At 36.9% G+C, this 16,600-nt stretch overlaps 2 protein-coding genes across 2 annotated transcripts in view; both read right to left on the bottom strand.

Annotated features, from left to right (window-relative positions):
• LOC137267971 (ephrin type-A receptor 4-like) overlaps positions 1-15,611 on the bottom strand; it is an 88,267-nt gene extending 72,656 nt beyond the window's left edge. Inside the window, exon 1 of the mRNA XM_067802430.1 lies at positions 15,488-15,611. Coding sequence (XP_067658531.1) covers positions 15,488-15,611 — 124 coding nt within the window. The remainder of the gene's footprint in view (positions 1-15,487) is intronic.
• The window catches only part of LOC137268944 (uncharacterized), a 280,426-nt gene that overhangs the window by 222,446 nt on the left and 41,380 nt on the right, over positions 1-16,600 (bottom strand). The window lies entirely within an intron of this gene.

Raw genomic sequence — 16,600 nt, 5'->3', positions numbered from 1 at the left:
CATGGTTGAATCTTGAGATTTCTCACACTGCCACAAGCAATGATGCTTACACAGATATATCTGAAACAAAGGTGTTACACACCTTTGGGGATTGCTTCATGATGAACTTCTTTATTAACACAGGAAGACAAAGTATGTCAAGTGAGAGAGTGAGCAGGAATGCTTGTATGCTGCTTTTATCAATATTCAAGCAATATCACAGCGGAAGGCACCAGAAAGCGGCTTCACACATTGTACACGTGGGGAATCCTAACCCCTGTCTTACATGTGACAAGGGAGCGAACGTTTAAAATATATGGCTACCCCACTGCCCCACTGAGTATGTTGGCAAATTTATGTTAATGTCACAAAGCAATACATGTTGGGATATATGATATCTGTGTCATAAATAATGCTCAAAAATGTAGCATGCTGGTGGAAGTTCTAGTTAAAAAATGAAAAAAAAAATGGCTATCCTGCTCTGGAGAAAAAATACTATAACAAATATACTGGCACTTAAATATTTTCAAATAAAATGATAGGAGCCATATATATTATACAATAACTGCATATGGTTATAGGACATTTGAACCAACAAGTATATCTCAAAGGAGCTATGACAAAATTTCAAAATTTACCCGTCAAAAAAATTAAAATGACAGGCAGCTATTATTAACACTGAGTACTCTGACAAGGTCTATTTGATTTGGTGGATGCCAGTCAACAACAAGTAAACTGTCTGGTAAACCGAACATATCTGTCCACTTCAACATTATCATAATCCTGCTGGTCTCAAATAAGTAAAAGTCATGATGGGATAATGACTTTTAATTGATGACTTCCACATTTAGGTAGATGGCAACTTTGTAACACCACAGTAACTAACCAGTTTTGCTGACAGTAGCCATGGTTCAATAACTGTATCATGTGGACTCGTAGCAACATGAAGACAGTGAAGCAGTAAAACTAAAACCTAATTCATGAGCTAATCTGCTCTTTACACCTTCCCTATTTATCTGTGATTTACATTATCAATGTGAAAAAGAAAAATATATTTATTACTCGAACAGAAACTCATGTGTAAATATTCAGTTTCAGTCTGACAGCTATGGAACAAATGTATGCCATTAAGCTGAAGTATAGTATTCTCCTAGATCCAGAATGACTTCAAGCAGAACCATTCCAAATATTAAGATGATGTTAACGTTCTGGGCTACAAATGCTCCTGCCATCAACATTAAGCCGTGTGTAAAATTAGATCCCACAAAAACTAAGCAGACTGCCCTAGTGCTGTGTTCAGCTTTGCAGACCTGTCTGTGTTCAGGTTTCAGGAACAGAGCTGAAGTCTCTCGCTTCAAACTACTCCACAATGTACAAGTGCATCTCCCTTCTAATACCAGGCACCTTTAGTATGTAATAATAGATCAACGCCTAAGTCTGAAAAGGAAAATGTATTTAAGCATAATAAAATCGATGAATACTGAGTACAGTTTAACTAATTTTCTACACAGAAGGAGAAGCTTTGTTCCTTTGATATATCTACACAAAGTTTGTTTTAAGTTATCCTAGCACAAATACAAGCGCTCTTGATATAAAATAAGACAAGTTGAAAAGGCAAATTAATCAATACAATGTGACCAGTTGGCGTTGATCCTAGTTACTGCATACCATCAAAGGCAGCTAGGGTACATGAAATACTCATTTGTGGATGACACTGGTGAAAAATAGGCCTCAAGCTCTAAGTTTCTTATCATAAACTAACTGATCAATCGCCTCAGAAAATGTTTCATTCACTGTCTCATGTGATTAAGAAACTAAACTGACATATCCCTTGGTGGAAACTTTGATGTAGAATGTTATCATTTCCCCAGTCTAGTAGCAACAAAGCAGAGAGCTGGAGAACAGCAGCACTTTCAATATGTGATCAGTTTATATGCCGCATTCCTCCTAGGGTTTGTGTTGCCACTTGGAGCTTCTGGTGATCAATTCCTCATGTTTGATAAATGAAATGCCACCAGGCTTGTAGCAATGTCATATGATAAGTAGGGTTGAGAGTGGAATTTAGTGTTGACAACAAACACTTGTTACATAGTATAACAGCTTAAAATAGCTCTCTCACACAACAGCCTTCACTTGGGGTGAATACCATATCAAAGTGATCAAACTATTTCTACATGTGAAAGGAGTATTCATATAAAAAATGTCCATGTTGTTTGGGGCTTTTTCAAATACCTAACATTTCAAAAACATGTTCATGAAAATCAAGCAAAACTTCACATACAGTGAACTAAGTTTGTTAGTTTCGACCCAAAATTACAGTCAATGACAGGGAAAACAATACAGCTAAGCCATAATGCTTTTGGCATATAAACAGTTTGCTGGACTATAGTATATGTTCTTATCAACAACATAACCTTAAGAAGGCGAGATTGTGGTACAAGGCTTAATGATAGAGCTATAGAAATGACAAGTAATGGGAGTGTGTAGTTAATCTAGGGCCACTGGTTACTGGTCCCCTTGATAAGAATAGGTGGGGTTAGTAACAGTCCGCTACCTGCTGTCAGGTCCATAATCAGTCAAGGCAAGGTCACGCTGATGACACAAACACAGCCATTGTCCATTACTGACTGAATCAACAATCGATCTGCCCAACAGACTTCTGGATTGTCACCAAACTCTATATGACAAGACATGTAATCACATTAATGAAAAGACCATTGGCAAGTTAATGCCCCAAACCGTGTGTGTAAATAGTTAGGAGCAACAGAAATAACCATTCTCAACAGCAAATTAAACAACAGTATGAAGAGCACAAGCTGAGAATAATCTGTGATTCAATCAGAAGGTGGACAACAGAAAATGGGAAAATTTGTCAAAATATTCCTCATGGTATTCTTGAAATACCAGACCAACCCTGCATCAATTAATAATTCAAAGACAACAATTCATCTGCATCACTGTCTGCAAGAGATGCAACAATAGAAACGCCATGGACCAGGTGCCCAAGCACCAGATTAGGACAATTATCCCTTGCTATCACAAACAGTATTTATCAAAATCAGTAGTCAAATAAATTGAATTATTTTGTATGATAATATTACATTACTGGTCAAGCAGGCCGCCATCTGTTCATTCCAGGAGATATCTTCCCATGATCCTTCAGGCAAGATGGAAGGATGCTGTCATATCAATTACACTTCAAATTTATCTAAAAAGTAATCAAGTCCTGTGACTAACAGGTTGGATTAATGATGAGACATAACATGCGTCTTCATTCGAGTATCACTGGAATGGTAACAGACAGCATACTACAACAGGCAGAACAATGGATGGTATTTCACAGGAAAGTCCCTGTAAAAATACTGTTTCATTATTCAGGCCTACCATACAAACAGTGAAGACATCATCAAAATTGAACACAAATACACAAAAACAGAACAAAAATCACCAAAATAGGAAAATAAACTTCCAAAACTGCAATAACATCCTCTAAAATCGGAACAAACACTCTGTAATGGAAAACTTATCATTTGAAATGAAACAAACTCACTTATTAGGTACAACAGCACCAAAGAACAGCCGCCAAGCATACAAAACGGCAGTCATAGCATCCAAAAAAGGCAACAATAGCATCCAAAAACGGCATAAATATCGTCAAAGATGGTGGAGAGGGAGACAAACAGGCTTTGGTCAATAATGTTTTTCGTCACTGTGAAACTATTCTTGGAAATTAAATATGGGGATGTAGAGCATCAACCCTTTTACTGTATTAAGCTTCAAACCTACTTTCAGGCTTGAGATTCTGCTCAACTACACCATATTTCCTTCATTAAGCAGCCACCACTCAATGACTGAAACGACTGGTACCAAATTCACACCATATTAGCTCACTGAAAATATTAACTGAAAAATAGTTGTCAGAACAAACTATTACCTTTTCTATTTTCACACATTAATAACAATTACCTTTCACTTCCATGCTGGTTTAAATGTTGTTTTGATTGCATAGCTGTCATGACTCAGATAGATGTTAGGAATGCTGCATAACCTGGCAGATATTTACAAAGATGCTGACACATTCTGACAGATGATGTGTGGAAATACATGTATTTTGCTAGCAACCCTTCTGATATTTGCACATCTCAAGTGTAACTCAATATATGTCAGCTATTATATCAGTGCTCGTAGAACTTAAGTAAATTGGAGTTGTTGAGAGTATGAAGTGGATACCACAAGCACAACAGTGGGCAGGGAATGCCAAACTTGCAGCCATGCAAACGAACTCATTTGTTGATTCAGTTGGGTAGATTACAAAGATACATGGCTATCGTGCAGTGTTCCACTATTCCACATAGCCTCAGTATGTGGCAGCTAGGGCAAGGGTAGAAGAAGCATCATAAAGATAATGACATATGCTTTCATCTATCATCAAATTAATTTGAGGTTGTTACGTGATAATCTAAAGGGTACATGTATTTTATGTGAATATGTAGACAAATTCACTAATCTATAAAAATAAACAACCTAACTGCCAACACTTGACCAATAGTTGTGATAAATATTCTGTTCAGATATTGTCAATAAATGAAAAAGTAATTTTCTGCCATCGTACTAGACCAACATGAACTATTTAAAAAAATACAGAAATGACATTTTAGAAACAAGGGAATTGCTAGAAATAGGCTAATATACATTGAGATTACTGGTAATAGCATTTCTTTCATCACTGTACAAAATAGAAAATTGCTCTTTCATTAACAATATGGAATTACTTATTGTGTCAAATCCTTTAAATGTGTTAATCAAAATATAAATGATATTGAAAACCTGTCATTTCAGAAGCTAGAACAAGCGAAATACAGTATTCTTCTGTCTTTTCAAAGAGTAGGCTGAAATGACTTTACCAAAATGGAAGTTTGATTTCTTTTCCACTGCTTAAATTGACCTTTTTTCTGCGGATAAAGGAAAGAAAGAAATGCAAGTAAATGTTAAACACTTCCAAACTTTCTTTACAAGTGCATAGCCCTGTTGTCCTGATACATAACTTTGTTGTAATTTTGTTGTTCTGACTATTCCATCTGACCAAATCTAACATGATCTCCGGCATTGTCTGCTGAAATTTGAACATTCTTTGACACACAAAATATAAATGACAAAAAAACCCTGAATTCATTAAAGTCTGACTGTCTCAAAAGGTGATTCATGCTGCAGGATCACAAATGAAAATTCTCTGAATACTTCCAATCAACTATTGATGAAAAAGTGCTATTACCATGGTTATATACGCTCACACTAAAACATGTAGAGGTCACCACATGATCATGGAAATAATATATTGCGAGCTGATTCTTCGACCAAAGTTCGGAAAGTTTAGAACTGAAATTATTTTAAAATTATTTATAATAGCTTACATACAATCACAAAATTCCGGAAGAACTGGCAACTCAAGTAATTTGTGACCTACAAGATGAACAAAACCACTGCAAGAATCGTCCATGACACAAATCTTCAAACTTCAGTTCTAACTTCAGTACACAGCATTTTCATTTTTTTGTCAGTTATCTCAGCAGATTTTGCTCTTTCTTCTGAGCTGTCAGCATCCTGTGGACAGGTAAGAGTAAAACAGATGTACAAGAAAAGGAGAAGAAGCATATACCGCCAACAATTACCAACATATGCAGACACTCTTTACAAGAACAAAGCATTGCAGAGAGGAAATTGAAACATATTTATCCATTCATGGAAACACTTCTTAGAAGGACCTTACAGATTATTAAGAAATCAGCTTGATCAACATTTCTTTTATAAGAAAATGACAGCTAGTTATCAACATGTTGCTGGGGAGGTAATCAAAACAAGGTGACAGTGTGCCACATGAAAATGAGGCTTTCTCCATGCCTTAGTGGTCAGCACTGTCATATGAGACCCCAGTAGCCTTCCCATAATGATTCCTCAATCCCCAGAGAATCATTAGACATCAAAACTCACTCTGTTGTGAAATTCTAGACCCCTTTCTAATCCATCAATTCTCAAACTGGTCACGTCGTTTAATTATTATCTAAATTCATCATAATTGGTTGGCAGCTTGTGAAAGCTGATGAATACGATAAATAATACTCTCCTAATATCAATGTACTGGTAGAAATAGTCCTATCTAGCAAAGCCTGCAGACATATGCAGATACACTCTAAACATAGCTAATGTGACAGTGTTGTGTTTAACAAGGCACTGACAATCAATATTGTCAAAATGCAAAACAAACCACATGTCTCTGTGGCATCATACGCTAATTCGGTGTTCAACAACACAACAACCACCATACATAATAACTAAAAACAACAATGTAATTTGGTAATAAAATTCATAGTCCACCATTATCTACATATCAGCCATAAACACAACTTGCAGAATACAAAACAAATATATCAAAAGGAAAAGTCAAAATAACCATTTTGAAGCTAAACAGTACTCTTTCCCCAGTGATTCCCAATGATTACAATCACAATACATCATAAATCTGTTCTTAACTTTCATCAGAAAAATGTGAAACCACAAAACATAACAAACATTCCAACTTTGTTCTTATTACGTACACACTAAAAATTTCCCTATTCTGTCTCACAATAAAAATAATTTGAAGAATTAAACCCCTTTTAATTGTGTTAGATAATACATACTTTTATTCCTGCATATTTATTTAGAAATAACAACCGATATGCTTTTCAAATCCAGCCACATTCACAAACTGAATATTACCATGAGAGAGGGGATATTCCTAATTATCTCATGGCTTGACGATTTAATCTGTTAAATGTCAAACACTAAAGTCATGAAAACAAACTGCTGACAAAATTATTCTGCATTTGGTATCATGTTCAAGTTATCCTCAGCTTTTCTCATTTTCATGGTTGCAACAAGAACTTTAATGGAATGATATTTCACCAACATGAGAGAATGAGACATGTGGTTCACAAGATGGGTTCCTCACCACAGACTGAGATCATGACTTTTTTTTCTTTTTTTCACATTTTCTAAGGCAGATGAAGGAAGGGTCATAATAATGGAAAAGCTGATAGCAACAAAAACATCGGATGATTCATTCTGAAAAATCATTTCAGAAAGAAATGAAGGCTGCATAAAATACTTTGGTACATTCAAATTCAATATTTGTGAGTGAGGGCCGATTTCACATAAAATCTCACCTCACACGTAAATGTTGTCTTCCGATTGGCTACCCCACTACCAATGGTAACTCATTTGGTATCTCGAATAACACTGAATCACACATGATACACTGAAATCACTGATGTTTTGGGAATGCAAATCGATGGAAGGGACATAACTCTAAATTTGTTTTTTTGGTTTTTTGTCTGCAAAATCTAGCCATCACTATCAAAAGATTTACCTCACATTCCAATAAATGAACTTTAGTTTAAGAAGAGGTTCAAATGTAGTGTCTGTGAATATGAAGATGGTGAATTACACCGCAGCGACTTACTAAGGCAATACCAGCTGGAAAAACAGTAAAATGCAATATTTGAATCGTTTGATTCACACATGTTGGCTGAAGTATATGATCCGATACCCATGCTTCAAACAGTTAAAAATAAAGATTGAGGTGTACGGTAGAAATAAACATTGACGTGTACGGTAAGATAAATATGTTGTTCACTAGTCCCTCAGGGCCCATGGGCTGATATATCCTTGATGTTTATGTTCCCCTCATCCTTTGGGCTCAGGGAACAAACATCGTGTGTACATCAACCCATGCACCCTTCATGACCAGTGAACAACTCATAATAACCCATATATGTTCTAAGTATGTAAAGGAGCATGGTGACCCTGAGGACGATGCCATCAAACAAACACCAGGGTGTTCCAATTCCTTGTGTTCAACTACTAATCATATTGGCATCGCTCAAATACATTACCAGCATTTTAATTTAAGAGTATCGGGTACCTACAGTGCAAATCTACAGGGCTCCATATAAGGGCCATATTGGCATATGTATGGATAAAAAATATGCATGATACGCTAGGAAAAAAATCAGAAAATGTAGCAGATAAGCACCATAGCAATGGTGTACGGTCTTAGAATCATTTACAGATGTATTTATCTGAAAAAGTATTGCTTTATTGTTTATTGACCTGTTTACACAAGAGTAGCAATGTTGTGGTGCATATATGAAATGAAACACATTACTTACATGCTGTTAAAATTCCATTCAGTACACTAACTTTTCCCAGTACTCTTATATTGAAAAAATATCTGGAGCCCTGCATCTAAATGCATACATTACAAAGCCAGTGAAAAGCAAGTTATAAACTAAGTGTGTTTGCACATAATGACTCGTAAAAAAAATCTTGGGTTGTTAATAACAAATAAATTATTGAAAGCTTTTTGAATTTATCACTGACATGAAGCCATTCACAAAGTTATAAGGTGGACCTATCTCAATATTCTCATACCAATCCAGATCATAACCAGTAATGATATAGTCATGATTACGAAGTTGGCACAGCTTAGTTCCAAAGAGTATATGTAAGTCTAATAATGGCCTTGGTGGACATTACTGCTTTAAATTCATTGTTTTCTCAGTGTGCTTACATATCTGTCTTACTTGTCCATAAAATATGTGCCCCTCCCAGACAGACATCTTAAGCAAACATTATGGTATCAGGTATTCGAAAACTGAAGCCTAGGGAACAACCACTAGACCTTCATTTTCCTTGTATTTGAACACAGGTTTCAATTTTCCCTTGTTTGAAGATCCTCTGAGGCTAGTGAATGGGCATTCCATCAAGTGTGCAGAAATAAAAGTTTCACAACTTGTTTACCCAAACAAATAAAAGGTGTAACGAAATCCAAACTCTTGAACTTTAGAAGACCAATGCCACATAAAAGGCCTGACAACAATAAGGCAGGTGATGCTTAGAATAGCCGAGAACTTGCACCCACATACTGCTTTTTCACAAGGTTGTCAGAGTACATAATATATCCCACATGCAGATCTGCCATATGTCTGAATGATTACTTGATGCTGTGATATCAGAAGGTAGTACAGCTTTAAACCGCCTCTTAACACTCTCTGAGTCCAACAGAAAGTAACTATGGCTTTCTTACATTGCAGCATAATTTGGTCTGATTTCATACATTTCCACAAAAGAGCATATCTAACCAACTGATAATGAAATCTCTTCTCGTAGCAAAAGCAGGCTGTCTGTCCATTGTTGTGTTTCTAAAAATACATTTTAAGCGTAGCAAGCATTGATTTTGTTGTTTCCCAACAAACAACCACATTACGAGTAGTTACACTTGAAACTAATATTTCCCTTGTGGAGATGAATCGCTTTTTACAATAAAAATCTCTCTGACAGCACATTCTAGTGTTCATGCCCTGCTTGAGGAACATTCAAAGGTACTAGTTAAGTAGTCATGTGAGAAATGACACAGATTGTACAATTACCTAGGACAAGCTGTCACTTATTTTCTATGAAAAATAGTTTTTCATATTTCTTATTACCTCCTATAGCCTAGATTCCCTCCACATCACAAATCACCTTCAAAACGCTTGTATATTTCCTGGTGCTACAGCAAGATCCATACCATTTGTCAATCCCACTACAACTTAAGCAGAGTGATCCCTTCTGTTTATTAGAGGAACAGGAAACTGACACTTAAAGAGAAAGAAACAACTGATTTCATAACAGTTGCAATGTTTTCATTCAAACATCTTTGCTGCTACAAAAAAACAACAAAATGCCATCTCAATCCCAAGATACATCCAGTTCAAAACCCAAACTCATCATCCAGCAAAATAAAACAGACAAAAGATTGAAAACTGAAACCTAATATGCCATTATGAAGTTTCCTTGATCGATTAAATATATATGATTTCATATGAAACATAGGCCAACAAACATGGCACACCATGCAAACAAATGGCTCCATACTCTCACATTCCACCTGCAACTTTAATGAAGTGAAATCAAGAAGGTGAAACCAAGTCATAATAGCATTCCAAGCAAGCTGAACTACCAAAGCTGAAGTAAACTACAATAACCTTTGTCCTCCAATTGGCCACTTGTTTCCAACCCTAGGCCAAGGCTATTACCTCCTATGTACAAATTACACCTAATTTTAACCTTTGGTGACATTAAAATAAAATTGTCTACAAACCTTTTTGCTCTGTTGACAAGGCCTAGCTTTCTCAAGCTAACCACCTCTCTGATGCGTACTGACTAGTACAATTTTTTGTACATCTTATTCATATTTTCAGTTGATTTATTCTGCCAGTGTTGTGATGATAGAATAAGTATTTTGTTTTCACAGAAAATTTCATTATTTCACCATGTCAGTAGACATGTTCAGTTATCTAGCCATTAAACCATGCTCTGGATACTATTGCCATGTTAATATTCATGTAACACTTGGTTATTCTTTTTGTACATTTCATGAAATGGTATACACCACTACCCTGCCTTCATCCTCTAACTTCAAACCACACTACAATACTGTAAATAAACAATTACATGCAAAAAGACTATATGGTGATTAACATGGAAGAAAAGACATAAACATATTTACTGTCTGCTATCTCAATCTTCAACAGTGTCTGGTATACACATGAATGAGAGCATGTTTTGTAGCTTGTAAACTCAGACAGTTTCGATGACACAGTCTCTGCCAACTATGGCCATAAATTATTCTCCACCATAACCTTTTGTTTATGAACCCTCCAAACTGGGAGATAGGGCATTTCACCTTTAAATGTCATTATCTCCACTAAATTGATTCGAGGTTAGTGCTATACAAACACACACACACTACTACAATGCCAAGGTACCTCATAATGAGTGGGGGGATAAACTACATAATATTCTAATTTTGGTACAAGCTATCATATCAGATTGCAAATGTGTTATGGCTCAGGAATTCAATGCCTCCTTTATACAGAGCAGGACTGTGTTATAACATTGCAATGGAAAATTCTTGTATAATTTTAACAATATTACAACATACATCACAGAAAAGGCCATCTCCAAAAAGATATCTATAAGCATATTTTAACATTTATCAACATGTTCAGACTATTTGAAAAATGATGCAAAATGATGTACAATGAAACAACCCTAAACCCTTCAGTCATTTTCTTGTATGTCAAAACCTATCCATTATTAAGGCAGTCTCTTTGATATCGAAACATAACCTAGCGTTTCGGGTCTTCCACTGACTAAATTGGCAGTTGTTGCTTTTTAACTTTAGGGCAAGGTATAACCACGTAAGAGTCATTTGCAAAACAATTAACTATTCCTATGGATGTTCTGATTGTACTTTTAGGTCCTGCATCCAAATGTAGGGTCCAATATGAGTACCTGTAAGTAATTGAAAGAACAGAAAAGCACCAACTTCAAGAAAGTAATAATAGTAATACTCTTTGTTTGTTCTAGCTTATAACAGATTATACATAATGATAGAATGATACTGCTTTGTGGATTCTACTCTAAAGGTCCTGCTGGAGGAACTACAAAAACACAACAACACTTGAGTTTGGTTTGTGTCTTCACTTCCACTACATGTACACCTGCACAACATCTAGGCCTCTTGCACTGGTTAACTTTCTGTAAATCAAATTTATTCACTCCTTGAAAACATAATCCAGGACAGGCCTGGTGACCTGATCGTATGGAAGTACTCACAGAGTGAGGGAACAGCAAACTTAGGAAATTTACATGTTTGTTGTGGCAGACGGGAAGTAAACATCAACTATAATTTTCCAGTCTCAGTTAAATATCTCCGAACCCCAGTGATACTGAAACCTGCAGATTAAGTCAGGTGAAAAAACTTTGTGAAAGTGATAAAGATATATATGCATGGTCACAGCTTCTTGACAGTCGGCACTCAGACACAAGGAGACATATATCAAGTTTCAAACAGACAGAAGACAACATATGAACAGGTGAAAACTACTCAAATTAAACTTTTCAAAAAATGAGGTCAGGAGTGGGTGGGTGCTCATATTAAAATGTGACGACATCACATTTATAAGGGAATTACGAAACTAAACATCTGGACATTCACCATATTTGCTCAAGCAAAAAGCCAAGTTTTAATATGGATATGAGAGTGAATTTGAATAAGAGCTTCTAATCTCTTGGCTAGCAAATAAAGACTTAAGTATTTTGTAGTAGAAGCACTTGAACTAGATGCTCTCTAATCTCACAAAGAACCAGGCTAGGCAGATGGTGGCAGGCCCTGTCATAATACCCACCTACAGGGAATGGTCGTCAGTTAATAACGAGCAAGATCAGAGGAAGCCATACACCAGTGTCGCAACCTGTATTCATAGCTTTTCACATAATGGAATTGTATTTGGGAAGCATTGAGAGGGTTGTAATCACTGAGAATAGCCAGCCCATGAGGTAGGTGCCCAAGTGAGAACAAAGAAAGAAGACATGCACTGGAATGTGTGGAGAAAGCACAGCCATCCCAGGGCCCAGCCTTTCACACACTGCCAAAGAGAAGCTCACACAATACACCCCAAATTACAGCCTATCCAACAGGGCATTACATCGCTTGCCAAGACAGCAAACAATCCACAATCACGAAATGTTTCAATAAAGCACCTTGAAATGTAAGAAGTGATCATGGTGTACACTTGATGCTGGAGAAAGCTGACATTTCAACTATAGATACCTGATCAGTTATTCTAATTATGCCCCTCTACTGTTACAATTCACCTTACAACAAATGCGACTTTGTGTACTAACTAACCTCCATCAGTTCAGATCTTGAACGATCAACAATTACCACTTTCTGACATAACACATTAGTCGTCAGTAGTCTAACCAGACTTGATATTCAGACATAATTTCAGTCTTCAAAAGTCACAATTTGAGAAGCAAGTTCCAATTTCATGTTTATTCATATACTGGGTATTGGCAGTTTAACAGTTGTGAATATTGCCACTGTTTGTTCATAGAATGCTATGCAATAAAATATCATATCGTATCTTATCAGCGATGGCTTTGTAGATGTCACTTGTGTTTCAACAATGCCAATTTAGAAGCAGAGGCTCAAATGATCAGTTAAATACATTCTTGCAGAGTGTAAACTTAACAATATATGTTACAAAAAATATTGACCTGAAAAAACAAACGTCAAAAAGTCTTAGCTTTCAACAAAACAACTGTTTCCCCAAAAACTTTTCAAGGAATGGCAGTTCTTTTGACAAATCTTTGGTTATGATGCATCATGCCTTGTTTGTCCAAATATTCTGATATGTTTTATAATCAAGGTTGGGGTCAAGGCTTCATAGGATACCATTGGTGACAAGAGGAATAATAAAACCATATTTAGATCCGTACTTTTTTCATCTGTTCCAATAGTCTTTAAGTTACAACAGACATGTCCTTAGATTAGCAAATATTTCAATTATTGCTGGTAAAATCAACCATAACTCAACAGCTGTAATTGATATACAATACAAACATATGAAATCAAAATGATGCCCAGTTTTAAGGGCAGCTTTACCGGTATGAAACCCATCTGAGGATTTTTACATATATATACGAGCTTGCATTTAGCCACTATACAAGCACTGTGGCTGATACCTCAATTTATAGAGGTAACACTTAGGCTCTAAGTTTACAGTGAGCCATAAGCATTGCCTTACCATTGGGACGTTCTCCTAATTACTAGCACTACTAGGGGGCGGTAGCAGCTCATAATAATAGCCTCATCACATACTTAATGACTCTCCACCTACTTGCCCACACACTCCATTCTAACTCTACACTTGACATGCAAACATCCAAAAGCACGTCCAGATACTTTTTACTCTGTTCACTTCATTCAAAATTCAAGACAGTTTATTTACACATAGGTGATTATTTTTGTTGAGACGTGAATTTCCAAAGTTCAGTATGGTGCTGCAAATATAAAAGAGTCCACACTAAAAACATTTTAGCAGTTGCAATGGATTCTTGTCTAGAGATAACCTTTTGCTTAACCACTTCCATATGCTCAACATTCACACACACACAGATATCTTATTATATTTTGCAGAGAGAAAAAAGTGTAACTCATCAGCTGACATTCCCTTGCATAATTTCAAAACTTTTCAGTCTACTGAAATTCAGTTTTAGTTATACCACTTTAAAATATCAAATATCCCCCTCCAGTGAATAAAATCATTTAACAATATCCAAAGAAACATTTTCAAAAATTTCCAATCCAAACACAAGTTCGGTCTGTGAAAGAAAAACTGGTGGTCAGGGCTTTAAATATATCTCATCACGGGTTGAGGATGGTGTGTGTCTGTTGGAGAGAATCAGAAGCCATGTCTCCCGAAGTCAAAACAACCCAGAATTCGGATGGCTGCTCGCAAGACCAATCTCCTCACAATGTTACAACTGACACAAGATTGAAAAGAAAACAAGAACCTCGTTTGAATTCGACCCTTTCAATTCCTAACTACAAATTGAATTCTCCTGCCTCTCTAGGCAATGTTACATTTATCAAATCATGAATGACTGGTGGAAATTCATGGTCTGATACCGTGGGTAGATTCTGATACATGTGATATAGTTTCATGAGGGTGCTGCAATTAAGTAGAAACGAATGGACCAAAATCCTCTTAACAATGTGAAGTGTTGAAAAACTAAACAGTCATACGAATTTCACTGTGATGTTTACATCTACGTGATAAACAATAATAATTCCGTTCACTGTCAATCCGAACAGACTCTTATTTATAAATACACAACATTCGTTCTTTCACTACAAACTGTTACGCGCAATTCTCTCGGTTTCTATGATCTGCTTCGAGCCGAAAATTCGCGACATCTGATGCATATTCTGTCACATCAGTCAGCTTATGATCTCTAGAATAAACGTGCGATTCAATTATACCTGCTGGCCTTGAGATAGCTGTGTAGGATATTTTGGAATTAGTAAATGTGTTTTGGGTGATACTCAAGAAATATAATCGGTGCCGTTTTTATAATCTAGCAAGTAGATCTTTATGGTCTTTTCCATTACTAATTTCAAATACCAGCCGCATTGTTGCAGTTGTACAAACCGATGGTTGGATGAAAACGTCAGATAAAATATGAGCACATAATAAATCCGTAAAACACCCAATCTCAGGGGATTAGAATCTGAGATAATCCGAGAGAATCCTTCCACACAGGACCGTCCCGTTGGAATTTTTTTCCACTGGTACAATCCGTTATATGAATATTCTTATGATCTTTCACACGTTGTTCGAACAGACGGACTATTAACACAAATCCACAGTATCCGTGATTTCGCTGGAAACAGTCCCTGTCTGCAGAAGTCCCAGTGTTTTGGTCCCGTTACAGATATCCGTCAAGCATGCCTGTCAGCGGCTGCGAGATCACATCGCTTCGGACGCTTCCATACACGGAGCCAACTCCCAACAATGTCTGTAATAAACTATTTTGAAGACACAAGTATCTACATATGCAATAATTGCTCACTCACCTTCTCTGGCATATGATATATCAGTAAAATAAAATAAATATCCAAGAAAAATCGGAGCCCAGATTCGCACAAGCCGTCGCGGCGCCGCCATGTTTAACACTGCTTCTAACTTCATTCTGGGCATGCTCAGTGAAGCTCCTGGGCTCATGAATATTTATGAGGGTCTTTTTACCACGACCAACTGTGCTCGCTGGTGTGTGAAATGACACAAAACAATTCGGGTATTTGAAGGGAAAGGCGATTTGGGGCTATTTCTGTACCCTGGACAGCGGCTTGAAGCGATCAGGGCTGTTCAGTAGCACTTTGAGAGTGGATTATTCAAGAAAACGATTTGATAATAGAACTGACAGCTGAAACGCAGGACGTGTCACTCAACTGATGTCGACCTGCAGAGGAATTTCAAAAAGGAAACTTTAAATTTAATTTTCAGATATTTCTACGAGGTGATTAATGCACATTTTATTGACCACATAACAGTTTTGTGAAATGAAGTCGCCTCTACAAATGCCTCGCTGACATTTGATCTATATAAATACAACTGGTAACTTCACACCCGGATTTGGAGAAAAACACACCCAACGGCCTCTTGTTGTCTGTTCAGGGTGAGTCTCGTCAATAGAAAAAGTGTTTTGATGTTGAAATAACTGATTAGCATCGCCCAAAACCGAGTCATAGAGTGGCATGTTACTCAGGGCGCTCGGAATGTTCATGTATTCTTCCACTGCCGCGGGGCAGCGTAGGGCGACTGAGAAGTCGTTCTGTCCCCGTCTACTTGTCACCTGTGAAATGAAAGGTAATTAATATGAGCGCCGAGCCCATCACCACCAGGCCCAGTTGAAATCCCCCCTGTGACTCAAGTCAACCTGGCTGTATAGCTACAGCCAATACACGCACGCACGCACGCACGCACGCTCGCACGCACGCGCGTATAATTATATGAGCTAGTATATATTACAGGCAGATTGTGAAATCAGTCATTAAGTGAAATGACTAAGGTCAGCCATTTCGCGTCATTTTCTATAACAACAATATACCTCGCCGGTTTCATGGAATTTCATTTCATCAATATCTGGTCAACAAGGGGTTGTCAGGTTTGGCTCATCTAAACACAGC

The sequence above is a fragment of the Haliotis asinina genome, chromosome 16 (assembly GCF_037392515.1).
Source record: "Haliotis asinina isolate JCU_RB_2024 chromosome 16, JCU_Hal_asi_v2, whole genome shotgun sequence".
Classification (NCBI taxonomy): domain Eukaryota; kingdom Metazoa; phylum Mollusca; class Gastropoda; order Lepetellida; family Haliotidae; genus Haliotis; species Haliotis asinina.
The sequence above is the reverse complement of the archived record's forward strand: the minus strand, read 5'-3'. Positions and strand labels throughout refer to the sequence as shown.